The sequence below is a fragment of the Gallus gallus genome, chromosome 1 (genome assembly GCF_016699485.2).
Source record: "Gallus gallus isolate bGalGal1 chromosome 1, bGalGal1.mat.broiler.GRCg7b, whole genome shotgun sequence".
NCBI classification, from domain to species: domain Eukaryota; kingdom Metazoa; phylum Chordata; class Aves; order Galliformes; family Phasianidae; genus Gallus; species Gallus gallus.
In genome coordinates, this window is record NC_052532.1 from 75,394,698 (window position 1) to 75,414,790 (window position 20,093).

The following is a 20,093-nucleotide window of genomic DNA, read 5'->3' on the forward strand; positions in this document are numbered from 1 at the left end:
AGGGAATTATGTCTGTAGAATTACTGAATCCAAAAATCTCTAATAGGAAGACAATCATCAATCATCTAGAGGCACTAGGGGAATTAAGGGTCAGTTGAGACCTTTATTCATACTTCTGGAGCTGTTTCATAAATCACTCTCTAACTTTATATTCCAGCTCACCATCTTAAATATACGGAGAAGTATTTCCTGTTCCTGCCTAACCCATTTCAAATTAAACTCTCAGCTGCTAGGAGCACCTTTCACTGTTTCTTCATTCAGAATGTCATCAAACAAAACTGCTGGGATATTTCTCAGCAACTTTTCAATTAAATTAAGCTAATGACCAAAACAGGCACCACAAATACTCATCTTTCAAACAAAAAACAACTCAGGGTCTGTCTAGAATATGAGTGATAATGTCATGTGTCTGTGGCAAGCTCTGATCTCCTAAGGTTTTTCTTAAGTCTATATAATACTAAGCAGACGTAATTCAGTAAGGCTGCTTTTCCCTTTCATGCTCGTGGGTTTGAAAGTTTCCTTTGCTAGACCTGCCCACAATACCACCTATAACACAGATAACCTTGAAGCAGCTAGATAGAAAATACATTTCATCAATGAACAGCCATAAATCTGCACTCATAATGCAGCAAAAAGTCACTGCTGCAATGAATGTCCATTCTGATAGCAGTCTCATAAGAACAGACTTGGGAGACACTACAGGGCAGCAACAATGAAGGAGTAAGCCTTCCTCTCCCCAAAGCCGCAATTAAGCAAGAAAGTATGCTGGAAGTCATTATTAAAGTGGTGCTATAATTATGGACTCTAGAAATGTCTAGCAGTAAGTTGAAACCAGAAATAAGGCTCTTTATAAGGTACAGAGGTTCTTTCAACACCTAAGAAAAAAATCTACCTGCTACCCACTGAAAAATCTGAAGTCATGTCAGCCAAACTGTGCATGCTAGCATAGTGCTATCTGATTTATAAAAGTAATGCCTCACATAAGTGAAAATGAAACCTCCTAGTTTTCTCTGACAGAGACTGAGAAAGAAAGCAAGTAAGTAATCACAAGTTATTCCTCAGAAACTTGATCACAGACTGATTAGGACTTTTGCTTCCCCAACAGTTACTCAAATTTTGAACTGGGAGGGCAGGTATGACATTAGAACTAGTAAGGCTGGGAGCAGACAATACACAGGCAAGTACAGGTAGATTTGGGGCAGCAACAAAATCATATGACATTCATTCTGACAAAAAGAAGGAGGAAAAGAGTAGAGGGGAAGAAATGAAGGAACCTCCTCATTTCTTTCATATTTCTTTATAGCACAGCTTTAAAGGACTGAAGGAGTCCCACAAGTAGGAGACCAGATGGGACTAAAATAGTGCTGTTTTCCTCCTTTTACATTAATTCTATGTACTTCCTCTTTGTAAACTTGTTGAAAAACTCTTCAGAGATCTAGAATCAGGATCTAACTGGTGTTTTCAGAGTTGTTGATTAGTAGGCAAACAGAAACAGATCCAAACACAATTTTTTTCTCCTTTCCATTGTTTTGGATCTCCTACCCTACACTCCTGCTATAGGTTCTCTTCCTCTGCTGAGAGTTTCCCAAGACTCAGATATTGAGATAGACAACAACTACAGAACTGTTATAAAAACAGACACACAAAAAGGTGGGACATCACCAAAAAATATCAACCGCAGAAGTACAGGAGATAAAGTCAGCCCTGAAGAATAACAGATCTTTTGCTATCTTTGGCATGCCACCTTTTCAGACAGCAAGTACTTAAGCTTTCCAAATGCACACTCTGCTTCAAAAAGGACAAACCATTTGGAATAAGCGGGGGATGGGCACATAGTGACTGTTGAGCTGCAGAAACATTGCTTCTTCCAGAAGCAAAAAAAAAAAAAAAAAAAAAAAAAAAAAACAACCAAAAACCAAAAAACTAAATAGCTCAGAAAAATACTGTGAAGCAGTGTAGCACATACAGCAATGTATAAGACAGTATACTGTACTAGAGAACACAATTATACTTTGCTGCAGCTTGAATGCAGGAGTGGTAAGATCAACTTTTTTTTTGTCAGCTTGTGCCAACTGTACTTTCAAGCTGAATGGCTTACATTGACATAGCTGCAGGACAGATTACAAAAAATGCTGAAAGAAGTATTTGTTTTAAATGTACTCAATGGATGATTATTCTGCAGTACTCAGCACTCGCTAGATCACACTCAGAACACTATGTCCAGGTTTCATCTTCGCAGTTCAAGAAAAATATTCAAAACCTGGAGATCATCTTGCAGAACACCATCAAGATCAGCAATGTGCAAAAGCTGCTGCACTGAATTTTTGTGTACATAGAGAAAAACTGAAAACAAACTGAATGAATTGAGAACTACTGGAATAGATTACCAAAAGAAATGATGGAATATATCTTCCTTTAAATACTCAAGGTTCAGGTTGATCAGGTCATGGGCAATATAATTCAAGGCCTTCCACTCAGCAAAATGCTGGACAAGATGATCTACAGAAATCCCTACCAACCTAGACTTTTTCTGTGATTCCATAATCTAAATGTATACTGCAATCTAAACATCTGCTAAATACTACTTATGCCGTAACCTTATTTTTACAGTAATTTTTTTCTGATTCAAAATATTAATTTCTCTACCTTCTGCAAGTATTAGATATCATGTTGGTTTATTTATTTATTGTTTATACTTTTTTATTATCTGGTTTGGAGTCATATAAGAACATACAGACACACAGACTCTAGCTGTCTCTGTCCAAGTTAATTTGGAAATCAAGTGCAGGGAACACCACTGTAAAAGAAACCAAAGCTGAAGGTATGTGACAGGCAGTCTTTGAGCTCATGGGCAACGCATACACAGCTGAACAGAGGTCACTACAAGCCTATTGGAGTTGGAGTGTGCTATATGTGGACCTGCTAGTCCTTGTCTCTAATAGCTCAGTCCGCTAGTGTGAGTCCTTGGCCCCTCTACCAGTGGAGCACCCACAGCAGATACTTTGTTTTGTTGGCTCAGCTTGCCATGCGTATCACGAGCATAAGAAGCACTGCTCATATTTACGAACTGTCAAATGGATAAATACATTAACTGGTCCTAAGGGACTAAGTCTTATAGGAACAGATGTAATGTCAATTCCTTTAAACAGTGAAAACTGATTTGACAGGGCAATCAGAATTCTAAGGAAGAGTAATTAAGATAGTAAAGTTTATTAGTCAAATTAGAAAAAGATATCTTCACAACCAGAAGACACTGTAAAAGAAAAGGCCCTCTTTGTGAACATGACAAAAGCTAGAATAACTGGAATGGGGGCTGAGGGTGTATGCAGGACAGTAAGATTCCTATCCAGATATTTAGTTTAAAACTACTGAGAAATGACATTAAATTACATGTTCATATTTCTGAATTACAATTCATTGACAGGAACATCTCTCACCTGCTTAAGAACATAACTGATTGGAAGTTTTCAAAGACAATACAGAAGATGAGATGAGTCTTGTGAACAACTTAAGCTATCCAGCAGTCACACAGCTGCTAACAAAATACAAGCATTCAGCTTATATGTAAGAAAAGTGTTTGAACAAATTAATCAAGAACCCTAACAGAAGAATATAGCTCTGATTCAGAAGTAATCCTCCTGGTAACTGAAAGTTACTAACAGAATTACTAGAAGTAACTCAAGCCATCAAAAAAAAAAAAAAAAAAAAAAAAAAAAAAAAATATCAGAGTACATGCTACAGGGTCAGACACAAAAAATTAATGAATCCTATGTGGTCAGTTGCAGAGATCATAGCAAAACTGTTCATTTTATTATACGGATTTTAATTAGTTCTCTGAGCTAGAAAATTAAGTGAGCAAATCTTACAGAGTATTATACTGCCAACTCTTTCATTTTTGCACCATTTCAGACTCAATGATTGTACTTTATAGTATACAGAGACGATCATACATGACAGAATTACTCTGAGTAACCAGTTCCACAGTTTACACTTATAAATATTATTTGCAGAGTAAGATACTTGGTTAAAGTTAACATGTTTTCCATTGTATGTGCAGAATCGTAGAAATATGCTTATAAGCAACTAATACATCTCTGCTTAAGACCAGTAATTAAACTGATGAATCCCTTCAGCCTACAGTCATCTGTTCATAATCTTATCTTCTTTGAAAGCTCATGATTTTCTTGTTTCAGTCCACTTGATTGTACTGAACATTAAAAAAAAAAAAAAAAAGATGAAAGAAACACTTATTTTAGTAAAAAAAAAAACCTGTGAGTCACAAATCCTTACAGTGTTTGGAATTAATAGTTCTGCAAGTAACAATACACACATCAATTTGTGCTGATTTAAAATCCTTGCAACAACTCTCAACACATCATACATTTTCCAGACATGTACGGTGATTCAAGATGCTGCTCTTAAGAATCAACAGTCATCTAGTCATTTTCTACAATTTCAACCTAGAGCAGTTGAAATTGTACCTGAATGCACTTAGGAACTATGAAGAAATCTACCCCCTCCCCCTCCAAAAAAAAAAAAAAAAAAAAAAAGGATATAGATCCAGTTCCTGACTTCTCATGACTTGTAAGTACAACATTTGAAGAAAAACACACAGACACTTATATATGCTTGAAAATACATTTAAGTAGTATCTCAGGCACACTGATTAGAGAAACAGCACAAGGGCTCACATTAAGGAGAGTCAGAAAATAAGCAAAAGAAAGGAGTAGCAAATTCAGCTTGCAATGAGGACTGAGTAGACTGAACAAGAACCCACAGATGCACAATTTCTTCTCCACTAAAACAGAAGTAACAATTTTCTTTGCAAACACTACTGACTCTGAAAAATCATTTCTCATTTACTGAACTTAACAACAAACATAGAAAACACAAAGAGTAAAATAAACTGCATGTTAGATATGGTGTGCTTAAGCTTGCATCCCCTCCAAGGCAGAATAGAGGCACTGAGTTACTGTGACACTAAATGTTTACAGGAGGGTTCAGACTGGTTACTAATACTATTGGGACTTGGCTATGACTTCATCCAGGACAACCATAAAGATCACCTGGATGTATTGTAATGCTGTGAAAAATCTAGCATTACCTGCTCAACCTAAGCAGTGATAAACCTGTTGACCACGGTGCCCAGTTTTGACAGATACCAGTGAAGATGAATGACAGGTGACTTTCAAAATACAACTTGGCAGCAATGCCAAGAATATTCAATGCCATACTATACTGGATGACAGGAGTAATTCAACGAGGTTTGGACACTAATGTGAATTTTTGCTCAGCTCAGGAAAAGCTGCAGGAAAGAAGAATGATCATCACAGTTCCAATTTCCAAACACTTGGAAGTTCAGGTATCTGCTGAATATGTATTCAGCAGTCCTAAGCAGAAAGGTACTGAGCTGAAGGTACTGAGTAGACTTAGAGCTAATTTGAAACAGCTAGAGCTGTTTCAGAACATTGTGAAATTACTTTGGGTTCAATGTCCATGGTCATTTCTGTAAACTGACATTAAAATTATTAAGTTTGATGCTACCACACCAATAAGTTCAGAAAATACTCACATTCAGTAACACGCTTCCAGCTGTATTAGATCCCTCTACTTTGTTTGAAAGGTGTCATTTATTTGCTTTTGCAAGATACTTAAAGCAGACCCTAGATACCCACTACAATTCCATCTTTAATTCAAAGTTTCAGTGAGTTGCTGAAAGGTTAGGTAACCTTATCAGTGATGTGAGAGGAACACAGGAGCTACTAAGTATACTGTACCAAATTATCTGCAACAAGTTGGCTGCCTCCTGGAAATGTCCTAATTTTATATACAGTGAAACAAACTGAACTTTACTTTCCAAATTTGGACTGCATCACATTTTTTCTACACACTTTCCATTCTGCACCAGTAACATTTAAATAAGACAGCCTCTTGGACATTCTGATAATGGAGTTACAAGCTCATCCTACTCTATGTGCACAAGGAAGATTATACCTCTTTGGATCAGCATTTGCAGACTTACTTACAAGGAAGATAGCAGGAAGACATACAAGAAGTGTGCTAACAAAGGCCAAGTCAAGCAGCTTACTGATATGATCTAGAGGAGCCTATGAGTCTCAAGGAAAGTAAGGAAAATTGCAGCTGTTATGCTTATTCATTATTATAACCATAGCCTTATAAAAGTTGGTATTATAGTTATTTTTTAAAATTGCAAGAATTAAGACACAGAGGGTTGAACATACTTGCTTAAGGTCAGAGAGCCAGTGGATATACAGAATAGAACCTGAGTCATATTCTTAAAGAAATAGGTCTAACTCTGGGAGTTGGAAGACTGGGGACTGTCACACATTTTCCAGATTGAAAGTGTTATTCTACTACTCACTTTCAGTGATTATAAGCTTCTTAATATATAAATGAGGAATCTATGTACAGCAGGCTACACTATATCAGATGCACAAAACAAACCTGCATTTTAAGTTATGAATCAACTGACCATTCACCCAAAATAACAAGCAGAAGTGGCCCTCCTGACCTACAGCTAGAGGAAGAACACCCTAGGACTGAAGGACAAAAAACTTGGAAAACAAAAACAAAAACAAAAAACCCAAACCACCAACTGATTAAAATATGATGTTAGTAAAGAGCAGTAACTGAGACAAACACTGTGAAAAATGACATATCAGATGTCCCCCCTATCGAGTTAATCAGCTTAGACTCACTTCCCTAAAAACAGTTATGGGGCCCCCGCCACGAGGATAAAAATGCCTAGCTCAGCTCTGAAGTAAGCTTCACTACTTTAAAATAAACCTATCAAGCCTCAAATAACATTTAACTGTTATGCTACAACGATTTTTATTTTTTCATGGAGTTTATTTACACCATATTCATTAGGACATGATACTGTTTGAACTACATACTACTTTTCCTTCTCCTTCTAGACAAATCACTGACATGCAAAACATTTTTTTGCTAACTGTATTCCGACACTTATATGGACATTTGCATAGGCAACCTAAAGAGTAGTATACCATTTGGAGGGGAAACTAAAACTAAACATGGAATCTTTTCACAGCTTCTCAAATTCATATTAAAAACTGAGTTCTTCTGCTAATGTGACTAAAAACAGCCTTTAGAAGAATAGGACCTCTTCTTTTCCAGACTTCATTGTATTGCTCTGAATAACTTTTTAAAATTATTTTTTATTTTCAGTATCCTTACTTTCATGGGTTTGTACTACAATTGTTACTCTGCTGCTGTCTTACGACATTACAGTCAAAATATGACAGAAATAAATATCTCTATTATGTCAAGGGACAAGCATCTCAGGGTCATTCTTTGTCTGTCTCTCCATGTCATTATTCCCTGTGTCAATAAATGGAGGTTATCGAATAATGCAGCCAGGGGCAAGAGAATAAAAGAGAATCTGAATGTGCTTCCTGTTTTAAGCTGTCAGTAATTTGCAATTTTTCTCATTTCAGGGACAAACCACCTGCCCCTCTTAAGCCTCAGAGATTAACTTTCAGTTCTGCAGAGGGACAAAGCCTGCTCACAAGAATTAACTGTTTGACCAACAGGCTCAAATAAGCACTAAAGCTTTGGTGTGCTGTTTCATATATTCCTGATAGAGGTAGATAAATATTTAAGTATGGATTACCATAAATAAACCATTCTAAAATCTCTACCTAGTCTACAGTACCATTATCTCTGACAGCAGTCTTGTCCAAACAGATATGGACACACTCCCTTTCTTTTAATTTGATCCGAGACTTAATAAAACGTGACTTGCATGGCTGCAGTACTACTGTCTTTATGTTCAGTGATAATTGCACAACATTGTTTTTCATCTATAAGAGAAAATATGAATCACTCCTGCTGTAATAAAAAATTAGACAAATAACTAATGCAGAAAAATCTCATAAGAAGCAATAGTTTTTATCTATAACACAGTATCAATGGAAAATTTGAAATTTTGCTGATACTTCAAGGTCAGCCACTCTACAGCCCACATTTTTCTGTTCTTTACATTTTAGCAAAAAGAAAATCTTAACAATCTGCGATAAATTTACTTCAAAGCTGAGTATTAAATATCTGAATTTGGAAATTTGACTCCATTTAACTTAGATATGTGAACCTTTCCTCATAATTATACGATTAATAATAAACTAGTACAGTTCCTATGAGACATTTTTGAAATAGGTTAAATATAAACAACCAATAAGACACATTAAGGATCTTCCTGACTACACCTAGCTTTCCAGCTCTCTGAAATACAGAAGATCAGAGATTATATCATCTTGACAGATGTTCCCCCAATAAGATGCATCTTATATTAAAATTAAAGCAATGTTAAATGCATTATAAATGCCTCACTGTATGTACATTCATTAACCTTAATTAATAAAATAAATAAAACTTCTGAAGACTGTTTTCTTGCAAAGTTCTCTGCTGAAATTTTAATAATTTAGTCCTGTCAGTTCAAATTTTACTTTTTAATTCTCATTCTGAAATTCTCATGTCATGAATAAAATTTATTTTCAAAATTTTTGTTTATAAAATTTCCATTTTATACACAACATGATTTTCTGACAGACTGTGAAAACAGTTCCTGTAAACCTTTCCTCCAATTAAAAAAAAAATTAAGTGAAACCTATCCTATAAATACATGTAACTTGATCTTTTTAATTTAGTGAATACCTTTATTGACAAGTAAGTTGCTATTTGTAAAGGCAAACAACAATACTGGACTTCTTCTGTAGAGCTACACAGGGAGCTCCTCAATCTCTATATATTTGCTCATAAACATTCAGAAGGCAAACTAAGTCAGCTAACATTTGCACTTGCTCCATCCCTTTACAAAACATATTACACACTTAAGATAAATTCAGTGTAAATCATCATCCCAGCCACACATTTAAATACTATAAGCTTCCTTAACCCTCAGCTCAGACTTTCCTAATCTCTGAAAGAAAGCAATGCCAGATGGCCATGAACAACTGCTAAGAGGACCACAGAGAAACACCTGAAGCTCTTAGTACTATGGCGGAGAAACACCTTCTGTTTCAGCTTACTGCTCAGCCATACTTAGATCAAATTGCTGTGTGGAACTCGCATGCAATCCTTCCACATTAGCTCATACATCTGCTTTTAGCTTTCAAAAAATGTAATTTTTGTCATGAATCTAATTCAACAAAACTTAAGTCCTGTTGGGCAGAGACAATACACCAACTCTTTATCATAGTTATTTCAGCAACAATATGTTTGCTACATGGAGACAAGGACAATCCACTAAACAATGCTATTCTCCATCACCTCCATGCATGTACATGTTGATACAGATAAGTCTGAATAAAAATATGTACACACATATATATGTATGCATGTGTATATGATATGTGTACATATATATATATGTGTCTGTTATATACTAGGGCTGCTCTGAAAGCAAAGCCTCCTATTTTATTATGTTGGCCCATGACATCAGAGGCAGATGATGGTGGTATGGCAGCAGAGATTGAACTGCCAATAATCCATTACATTCTGTTGCCATGTGACAGATGGTAGGACAGTGGCAAAAGTGACAAAATGGCATCTGACACGGAAGTGCATATGAAGCAAAGGTGTGGAATTGAATTCTTCAGTGTAGAAATAATGGCACTCACTGACATTCATCAATGTTTGTTGGATGCTTATGAAGACCAGACAGTGGATGCTAGCACAGTCAGGTGGTGGGTGGTGCATTTTAGCAGTGGTGACAGCAACGTGAAAGGCAAGAAACATTCCAGATGACTATACATAGCTGTCACACTACAAAATGAAGAGCATCTCTATCAGCTCATCCATGAGAATCTGTGGATTACAATCAGGGAACTACATATGGAGCTCAATATCAGCTCCAATGCACTGAAAACAGTGGTTGTAACACTGAAACATCACAAAGTTTGTGTCACATGGGTCCCATGAATGCTCACAGGAACAGAAAGAACACTGTATGCAAGTTTGTCAGGATCTATTGAACCAATACAAAGCTGAAGGTGACAGTTTCCTGAATTGTATCATTATCAGTGATGAGACAAGGTGCCACCACTATGAGAAAGAGTACATGGAGTGGCAACATGGGAATTCCCCATTGAAGAAAAGTTCAAGATGCAGCATCTCAGTGGGTAAAATGATGAGAACCATCTCTTGTGTTAAGAAAGGGGTGAGCCTTCTGGATTTCCTGGAACCCATACAAACCATCAACTCTGAATGCTACATCACAATGCTGACTAAGCTAAAGGTTCAAACTGTCAGAGTTCCAGGCCAGAGGAGAAGATAACCTTTCTCTTGCAACACAGTAACACCAGGCCCCATACCAATTTGAAGACATTGGAACACACTGCTGGTCTTGGCTGAACTGTCCTACCACACCCACTGTACAGTCTGGATTTGGTGCCTTCTCTTCTGACTTCCACCTGTTCAGGTTGATGAAACATGGATGGTGTGAGCAACACCACCATCATAGAAGCTGTGAAACAGTGACAGTGGGTCACCTCTGCTGGTGCAGATTTTTTAAAGTAAGGCACTCAGGCTCTTGTCCATGGCTGGTAAAAATACTAATGGTGGTGAGTATGTAAAAATATACCATTTTGTAGCTGAGAATTTGTTCTGTCCAATAGTGTTTTTGTGCTACTTGTATCTGTTGTGGTTTCCATGGAAATAGGAGGCACTACTTTTAGAGTGACCTACATACAGGAAAGCAGAATGTCTGCCTCCAAAATTTCCCCATGAAATCAGCACTGGAATTTCAACTCACAAAAGAACTAATAAGAATTAAGAAGTATTTCAAGAAACTGATGCAGTATCTTGTAAAAGTTGCTTTAGAAAATATTAATTTACTGTTTGCTTCATATCAAAAACTCACTCCTCATCATTACAACCAGGAACTATTTCATTTTCTCTACAGTTCTTTACTAACTTTTTTCTATTAATTCTCTTTCTCTGAACACCTCTTCCAATTCTCAAAAAATGAGTCCATTTGACAGCCAAATGCTGAGTCATCTCCCAACTCCCACTGAAAATATGAAGAGATGAGCAAAAGAATAAGTCATTTCAGTAACTGATCATTCTCTTTCACTTTGAACTTCATGCCACTTCCTTCCATTGCAACTGCCTACTTGCTTTCCAAATGCTCAATTGCCTTTCCTTTCCTCTATACCACCTTTTGTTGACAGTAAAAATTGTCAGGTCTATCTGCAATTCATTTTAAGAACTTTTTTTAATTAAAAAGACACTTATTTGTTATTGTTGCTGTTTTCTAGCTGATAATTTGTTGTATCAAATAGTGTTACTGTGCTACTTGTGTCTGTTAAGTTTCCAGGAAAATAAATCAGAGGCATTACTCTCAGAGTGACCTGCATATATATATATATATATATACACATATATAATTAATCTTCAAATATGCATGATCTGGCTGACAGGCAGAAGGAATAGTACAGTTCACTGGCACATGTGGGAGAGACCAGATTTTCTTCTCCATGCCAGTAAGCAAATAATGGAAAAAACATCCTTCTTTGGGCCAACACTGAGAACTGTTCAAGCTAATAGGGCCCAGAGTTCTTGGACACCAGAGGTAGATGCACTGAAGAACTACTGTAGTACTACAGTAGCAGCAGCCAATCATTGTGCTACTACAAATCTTGAACAAAGTAGCTTTATGGAAAGTACGCTGGTCATTCAGATTGCCCATTAACTACTTCATTTGCCATGTAGCTGCTAGACTGCCATCTGTTTAAAGATGCCTTGGAACTGCTTTCAATCTCTGTTTACAGTTGCCTAAAAAAAAGTTTTTTTAATAAAAGAAATCACCTTGCATTACAAAAGATGATTGTCACTGCTCAAGAGCAGACACAACTTCATGGATCTGGACTTTTCTTTCTTAGTAAACGTTCTGAAGGATGCAAGGCTCAAATTGCAGTGGGGTACTACAGTCCTAGACACAGCCCTGTCAGCAATGCTAGGAAACATGTCCTGAACTTAACAGCTCAGTGTACTGAAGATCGGGACTAATGAGACCAGGCAAACCTGGGAATGAGGGAATAGGATTGAGAGGAAAGACAGGACTGAAATAGCAGGGAGTGCTTCAGTACAAAGTAGGAGTAGGAGGCAGTGGCAGAGCTGCCTGGGAAGCCCACAGCTGGGCTAGCAGGAGAGTTTAAGGCAGGAGTGAGAGACACCAAAAATTTCAGGGTCAGAAAGGAACACACACACATAGCCAAACACCCAAAGCCTGTCACCCATAATTTAGCAAACAAAGGTCCAGGTGCAAAGCCAGAGGTGGCAAACTACAGTACACTTGCCTATAGCATGCTTCATTCTAGCTCACATTTCCATGAGTAAAATGAGATGGCCTATTTACTCGAATGGTTTAAGACACAGGATAATAACACAGTCTGATTACGAAAAATAAGAATGTAGCAAGACTTCAGTCCTCTTGAATGATGCACAAGATGTCATGTTTGGCTGGCAAAACCGAATTTAAGTCAGGTAAAGAGAAGAAAGGAGGAATTTAATACAGCTAAAGCAAACAACGTAAACCAGGCTGGTTGATCAATTTTTGGTTGTAACTAACATGGAAAAGTACTTGATATCTTGCACGTTAGCATTTTCCTATAACTGTGATTCCACAGTACCATATTTATTCTGTATAGCATAGCTCATACAAAAAACATTTTTGGAATATCAGAGATGTGACAATGTTTAATAACAGAAAGAAACGTAATATGAGCCTAATAAGAAAACACATGTTCTTTAGCAAGTGAGGGCAAAGAGATAACTAATGACTTATCACAGAGAACACAAATAATGATATCAGAAAAGCGATTCCAAAAATAATGGCAACAAGAATCATATGAAAAAAATTCGTCCAAGGTGTAAAAGTTTATTCAACCTGCAGGTTGAATAAAAGTGATTAATTCCAGAAACAGTTAAAGCAACTTTCTAGTAGTGTTTGTATACAAAAGATAAAAAATAAAAACATACGAACTTTGATGAAATGTTCTTCACTCCTTTCTTTCTATTTCTTTCTATTTAAGTGGTTAAATCATTTCAATCTATTACTGTTAAAATATCACTGCTGCTAGAGTGGTTCGATGCTACATCAAATCTCCCATTAATGCTTGCTCCTAAAAGTTATTTCAGTAAGTGGGTCAAGTTGAACAGAGAAGCTGCTAGTAAGACTCCTAATTTGAACACTGATGAGTCTAGACCACCTGAACTGTACTGTTAATGGCCCTTCTTTTAAAATAAACCTAGAAAAGATGTCTTCATTTATTTATGAGGTATACTGTATATTTCTGGTCCACAAACATTAATGATTTGGTTCATACATTCAAGTACTGTGATCATCAGGAAAACAGTGACCTTTGCTTTTAAATGAAGCAAACTATTTCATTTTCAGCTGTATTCATGCATACTAAGTATTACAATTAGTCTCTATGTTCCTCAGCAATACTGTTCACTCAAGGATGCCTAGTTGCCAACTGATTTGAACATCTCCCTTCCTTGTACCTCATATCATTTTGTTCAAAGTAGACATTATGCTTTTAATTTGCTTGTTGATGCATTGTTACAACTCCTCTCGCCTCTTGGCTGACGGAGGAAAATCAATTTTCATCCTTCAGAAGTAAGTGCAAACCTCCAATTTCACATATCAGTGTGGATAACTGTAGCTGAAACTGAACCCAGGCTACTTCATCATTCGAGTTATTTCATATTTATGCTGATACTGTAAGAGGTTAGAACATAGGCAATGCATTGCTTTTAATTGAAGAAATGGAACAGAAATTCTTTCAAACAAAAAAGCAGCTTGTCAACAAAGTTTACAGTGAATAAATGAGATTTATGCCAACAGTGAGAATGTACTTCAAAATTATATTAAAATACAGCAGAATAAATTATGAATCCTGCCACCACAGGATTTTAATGCTACAGTAATTCTTATCTTCCTGAAGAACAATAGTTTTGCCATTTCTTAAATAACCCAGTCCAAAACATGTTAGAATATTGAGTTTCAAGAATTATTAGTTGAACTACAGCAACCAGATGATAATAAAGATACTAAAAATGTACATTTTCTCATTAGGCACAAGTTTAATACTGAATGTATTCCATGCAAGTATGAGAGACAGGGTGAGGAAGGGAGGAGGAGACAGCTGGGGGGAGGGGAAGAACTTACTGTAGTGCTTCAAAGATGCACTATAAATGTAATGCAGCAGTACAGACAACACTAACAAATGAAGGTAACTGAAAACGCAGTACTCACCCAAAATAGCAAATTGAAAAGGAACATCATATATTTCAAACAACACAGGCAGCCTCTTGTCATGTTGCACTTCTTAAATTCTAAAAGGAAAACAAAGGATAGATCCAGGTAAAAGACCACATATTTGCTGCTTTTGGGTGCACTGTATTTGTCACTTTTTATGCCAGTCCCAGTCCCAGAACCAGTCCCGGTTTCGACGCCAGTGTGGTTCTGTCTGCGTGATCCAGCTGTACCATAGAAAGCTCCAGCAGTAAAACCTCGACCAAATTGCTTTGCTGAGGTAGAAGGTTTAGCAAAATCTGAGTCTTTGCTATCCAAAGATGGACTCCGGTGAATTGAAGAATCCTCGCTACTTGACTTCTCCATGATTTCTCTTTCCATAGTTGTCAGATTCAATGTACAGCATCTCTCAGTATGAAATGCAGTGCAATACAGGCTGTCTGTATTTCGATTCTCTTTTTCTTCATACATAAATCAGATAATTACTGCAGAATTTACTCACTGCATTGTTGCTGTTTATCTATTTTTTATGGCAACACAGGCTGTACTTTATCCGTAGCATGGATTTATTCATTAATATCCTATGCATGCACAGACTCATGATTTATCTTGATGAATCAGTTACGCAGAACTTCAATTTTTATTCAAGAGCCACAAGCTCATTCTCTCTGCCCTTATTCTACAGCCTCCTGATCTATAGGCAGCAGATGGTCCTTGCATCCATTTCCAAAAAGCTTCCGCAGTACACCTGGGAGAACTCCATGTAGCCCGACCACTACCCTTGCTCTAACCTTCCCTCTCTGACTCTGTCTGTTTCACACGCTGTCTTTTTTCCCACCCATTTACAGTATCTCATTCAGTAATCAGCTATCAGAGTGCACTCTGTGTTTCACTGCTGTTGATGTGAAATCATCAGCAACTGCAACCACTGGGCATTTCCCACAGAAATCCCTGACCTAATAGCAAATAATAAATCCACCCTCTTTCTCGCTCCTCCCCTCTGCTTTCCATCTGACCAGTTAGAAGAAGCCTTCTCCCACAGGACACACCTCCATGACACAGTATCTTTAATAGGATTAGAATTACTCTTGACTATACAAGTGCACAACAGAAAATCTCTTTAAATGTCAAGTACTGTTTAGCCGTTTATGAGCTAGAACTGTGAGGTAATGGTACTCTTCCAATGCCATCAAATTATGTTAAAATATATATTAGACAGCCAAGAACTAGCCTCCCTCAACACACAAATTGAACAGTGACTACACAAACATAGAATTTTCTTCGGGCATAAATGTCATGGAACAAGGTACTGGAACAGACTAAGCAGCAAGCATACAGTGAATAGACACATATCTCACTTATACATGCACACGGTGACACTGTCACCTCTGAAATAATTAACCATAAGAAAAGCTGAGCTGCTGTCTCTTACAGGATGATCAGTGAATTCTTAAAACTCTTGAAATGTAAGGATATCTGAACCTCCATCTATTTACAGTCTGTTTAACTAGTAAATCAGAGATTATTCTTGTGTATACTAATATATAATCTTATGCTGTAAGTAGATTATGAATTAGAAAAACTGGCCCAAATGTCACATTTCTTTTCCAGATAGTAGCAAAACATGCCTGACAGGACTGTGAAACAGAGGCAGGAGCGTGCATGTGTGTTGGTGCTTATGCTTGAGGGGGGGCAGGGAAAGGAGCAATAATTCTGGTCACACTTGGTGTTTCCAAATTTGACATTTTGTCAAGACTGCAAACATACCACAAGGATGCTGCAAAGTGAGAAAACATTATCGTATTCTTTTTACACAGAAAGGATAATAGGAGGCCACTACAAAAGAAATACAACTACCAGGAAAAGAAAAAAATATGCCAAATAGAACTGATCCTGTGAAATTTCTTTACTCTTAGATATCTATGCCCTACAGCTCCTTAAATTTCTGTTAATTTTACTTTGCAGCATTGGAATCAACTTCCTAAAGCAGTTATGTACCTATATTGGTAGGCTTTTCCTGTGAAAATATCCTTATTTTCCTGTGAAAATAACCATAAAGTGCTTCATGCCATGAAATACTTAGTATTTGTGAATGTAAAATTCTTCTCTCCTCATTTGAATAACATTCTAGCAGGCAGGCCCAAGCCTTTATTAAGCTTGTTTATTCACTCTGTTTTTTAAAAGTCATTTCAGAATTACCTGCATCAAGTTTCTCCATCATAATTGCAACTATATGATAAAGACTAAGTACTCCACATGAAACACTACAGCAGAAAAGTTTCTGCACATAACACAAGGAGAAAAAAATCCAAAGACGTGAAAGTTTGGTATGCCGTGACCAGGAATCTGCCTGGGACACTGGAACTTGCAGGACAAGTAGCATTCAAAGCACAAAGCAAATGCCTAAGTATCATTTTAGAAGAATGAAAACGCTCTTCTCTTTGAAAATGTACTTACTGATTGTGAAGTTCTGCCATTTCAATCCTATGCTGTAGCTAGTTACTTTCAGAATTTACCAAAATAAGCTCTCAGCAAAAAATAATATGAAACTGCACAGGTAGTCTACAGTCTAATATATTTTTTTCTGTTTACTCGTTAGTTTGCCATAAGATTTACACTGACAACCTAGAAAGAAAGGAGTTAGATATTCAGAAAAAAAAAAAAAAAAAAAAAACTGTGTCCTTCAACTGGCTCTGATCTACATGAGAGAGTAACAAGTATGTGATATTTATGTTATGAAGTATCTGTTTGCCTTTTGAACTTCATCAAGTCATCACAAGCAGATGCTTCAAATCACCCTCCGCACATTTGTTCAGAGGAATCTATTAAATACACAGCCATAACTGCATAGTAACTGGTATGAATCACCATGGGCCTTAAAACAACATGAACATGAACATAAACAAAAGGCTTCCTAAATAATTCTACCAGATAACAGTAGACAGTGCTAAGTTACAAGTGTTCCTTTCAGGAGTTCAAAGAGTTAAATTTAAAGCTGATAATGACAATATGTATACAAACTTTCTCTCTTGTCTCCTCTGTGTTCAAGCCTAGCCCAGTTTCAAGCCTAACCTAACTATGAAAAAGGCCTTCCAAACTTTCCTTTCAGCAGAATAAGTTAATAGTAAACCTGCAATGATGTAATCTACATAGCAATGTTTTGCCTGCTTCTTAGGGTTAAAACCTAACTAACTCATCACCTTACCTCATTTCTGAAACTCAACTGTTCTAAATTGGTAACATCTTGATCTTCTACCTTCTTCCATGTCACTCGTTTATTACAGGGCACTTTTATAGTAGTTACTATTTATATTCCAACAGCATGGAAATTGTCATATTAAATATTAATCAGCAAAGAGTCTCCTCCCTCCTACTGCAAACTTACCAAGAGAATTTGGCAAATACAATCAGGAAAATCTGTGTATCTGTCTCTGTGTGGAAGAAATATTATACACAAATACTTAGTTTTAAATACAATTTCAACCAAAACTTCATTGTACAAAAAGCATTCTGAAATCCCATATTTCTTGTATTCCAAGGATTAGTACATTGAGTTACACAAGTTCTGCATAATTTTAATCTATTACATGATAGAATCATAGAACCACTCAGGTTGGAAAAGACCTTAGAGATCATTGAGTAGAACCATGACCTAATCATACTACCCTAACTCTAACAACCCTTCACTAAATCACATCCCTGAGCACCACATCCAAACAGTTTTTAAAAACATTCAGGGATGGTGACTTAACCACCTCCCTGGGGAGCCCATTCCAGTTCTTAACAACCCTTTCTGTAAGGAAGTTTTTCCCAATATCTAAGGCCATTTCCCCTCATCCTGTCACCTGTCACCAGTGAGAAGAGACCAACCCCACTGTCTCTACAATCACCTTTCAGGTATTTGAAGAAAGCAATAAGGTCTCCCCTCAGTCTCCTTTTCCCCACACTAAACAGCCCCAGTTCCCTCAGCTTCTCCTCATAGGGCATATTCTCCAAGACCTTCACAAGCCTTGTTGCCCTTCTTTGGACCTGCTGCAGCACCTCCATGTCCTGTCTGTAGTTAGGTGCTCAAAACTGAACACAGAACTTGAGGTGGGGCCTCATCAATGCTGAGTACAGGGGCAGGATTACTTCCCAAAACTTGAATCAATCAACTTGAATTCTTGCTGCCTTGTACACTGAAAACAAAGGTTCAGAAATTGTAACCATATTAAGTAATTGGGCCTAAGACCATAAATAAAAAAATAAATAAATTTCACTCCATAGCAGAGGTACTACTGAAGATCTGTAGGTTACAAGAAAACAAAAAGTGGTAGAAGTTAAGTCAGTACAACCAGGAGTTGTGGATACACAAAGAAAACATATCTGATTAATTGTAAGGTATAATTTCTTTTTCTGTGCAGAATACTTTTCCAAACAGAATGATATATTCATCTGCCCTATAATTCAATGCCAGGTTTATATATAATGATACAAGAAAAGACTAAGAAATTGTCTTGATTATTTCAAACAAGCAATCAAACAACACTTACTCTAGTTCAGTGCCTCCTTAAGAGTGCCTATCACTATTTTGTAATAGAGTTTTTAGCTTCATTTTCAGCTAAGACCTTGTGCAGATCAGCTTGCACCGAGGAATTCTTCACAGAAAGGTAAAATTGCAGCAAAACATCGCAAAAAAAGATCTGCTGGAAACACAAGGGAGCTCCTGAGGTGCTGCAGCACTGACACAGTGTGGGCGGAGCTGGAGTGACAGCAGCCAAACTCCTCTGTGTGTATAAAGCTAGTCCCCAAGGAACACAGCAACCCAGAAGTGCAGAGAACAGAATGGGCAAACATGGCGTGGTGTGTCAGAAGAGCATGGAATGGGCAGTTCAAGCTAGGCATTTGAGCAGAGTGGCTGAGTATCCTTCCCCACATGGGAGACTGGCTCACCTATCATCTGCCTCCCAGGCACAACAAATCTGGCCATATTTTCCAGTAGGCAGAAAGCTCTAGCCAAAAAGAATGCAACAACTCAGACAGAGTGTCTGCCCAAGAAGGTGGTTCTTCAGGTCTCTAGCTGCAGGGAGTGCCTGAGCCTGTTGCTACCAGTGAAGGACAACAGGGATTCCACCTACATGAGGTCTGAAAAGGCAGATGATCTGCTCAGAATGGTGGCGGAGCTCAAGGAAGAGCTAGAGAGGTTAAAGAGCATTGGGGAGAGTGAGCAGGTGGAATAGCTGATGGAATAACTCCATGCCATCCCTACAGAAAAGGCACCGGGCGATACCCCCAAACAGTGGTGGACCCCCTGCCCTACCACCATCAGGCAGAGGGAGAGGATTTAGGAGATAGGGAGGAAAGAAAGCAGGTCTCAGCTTGGCATCACAGGCAAACCCTATCCTCAATTCCCTGGGTGCTCCTGTGTAATAGGTTTGAGGCTTTGGAACTTGAGGGAGAGATGAGTGAGGATGCAGTGGAAGGTCCACCCAGGAGTTTGTCCACAGCAAGACAGTCGACTCCATGCCTCAAGACTACCTCTACCAAGAAGGAAAAAAGGGTAATTTTTGTAGGTGACTACTTTCTGAGAGGAATGGAGGGCCCCATACTTTGGCCATTCCTGCCCTTAGAGAAGTGTGCTGCCTCCCCGGGTCTGGGTCAGTCTCCCTACTCTAATTCACCCCTCTGATCATTATCCCTTACTGATAGTTCAGGTTGGCAGCAATGAAGTCTCTGAGAGAAGCCTGAGGACTATCAAAAGAGACTTCAGGGGACTGGGGCAGTTAGCTGACTGAGCAGGATTACAGATGTT

The 20,093-nt window shown here is 37.7% G+C and overlaps 1 protein-coding gene across 11 annotated transcripts in view; it reads right to left on the minus strand.

Annotated features, from left to right (window-relative positions):
* TSPAN9 (tetraspanin 9) overlaps positions 1-20,093 on the minus strand; it is a 133,823-nt gene that overhangs the window by 44,361 nt on the left and 69,369 nt on the right. For all 11 annotated transcript variants that reach the window (XR_006933107.1, XR_005845308.2, XR_005845309.2 and 8 more), the window contains one exon: positions 14,303-14,382. Coding sequence is in view for 1 of the 11 variants with exons in the window: in XM_046909682.1 (XP_046765638.1) it covers positions 14,303-14,382 (80 nt within the window). In the remaining 10 variants the exon portion in view is untranslated. The remainder of the gene's footprint in view (positions 1-14,302; positions 14,383-20,093) is intronic.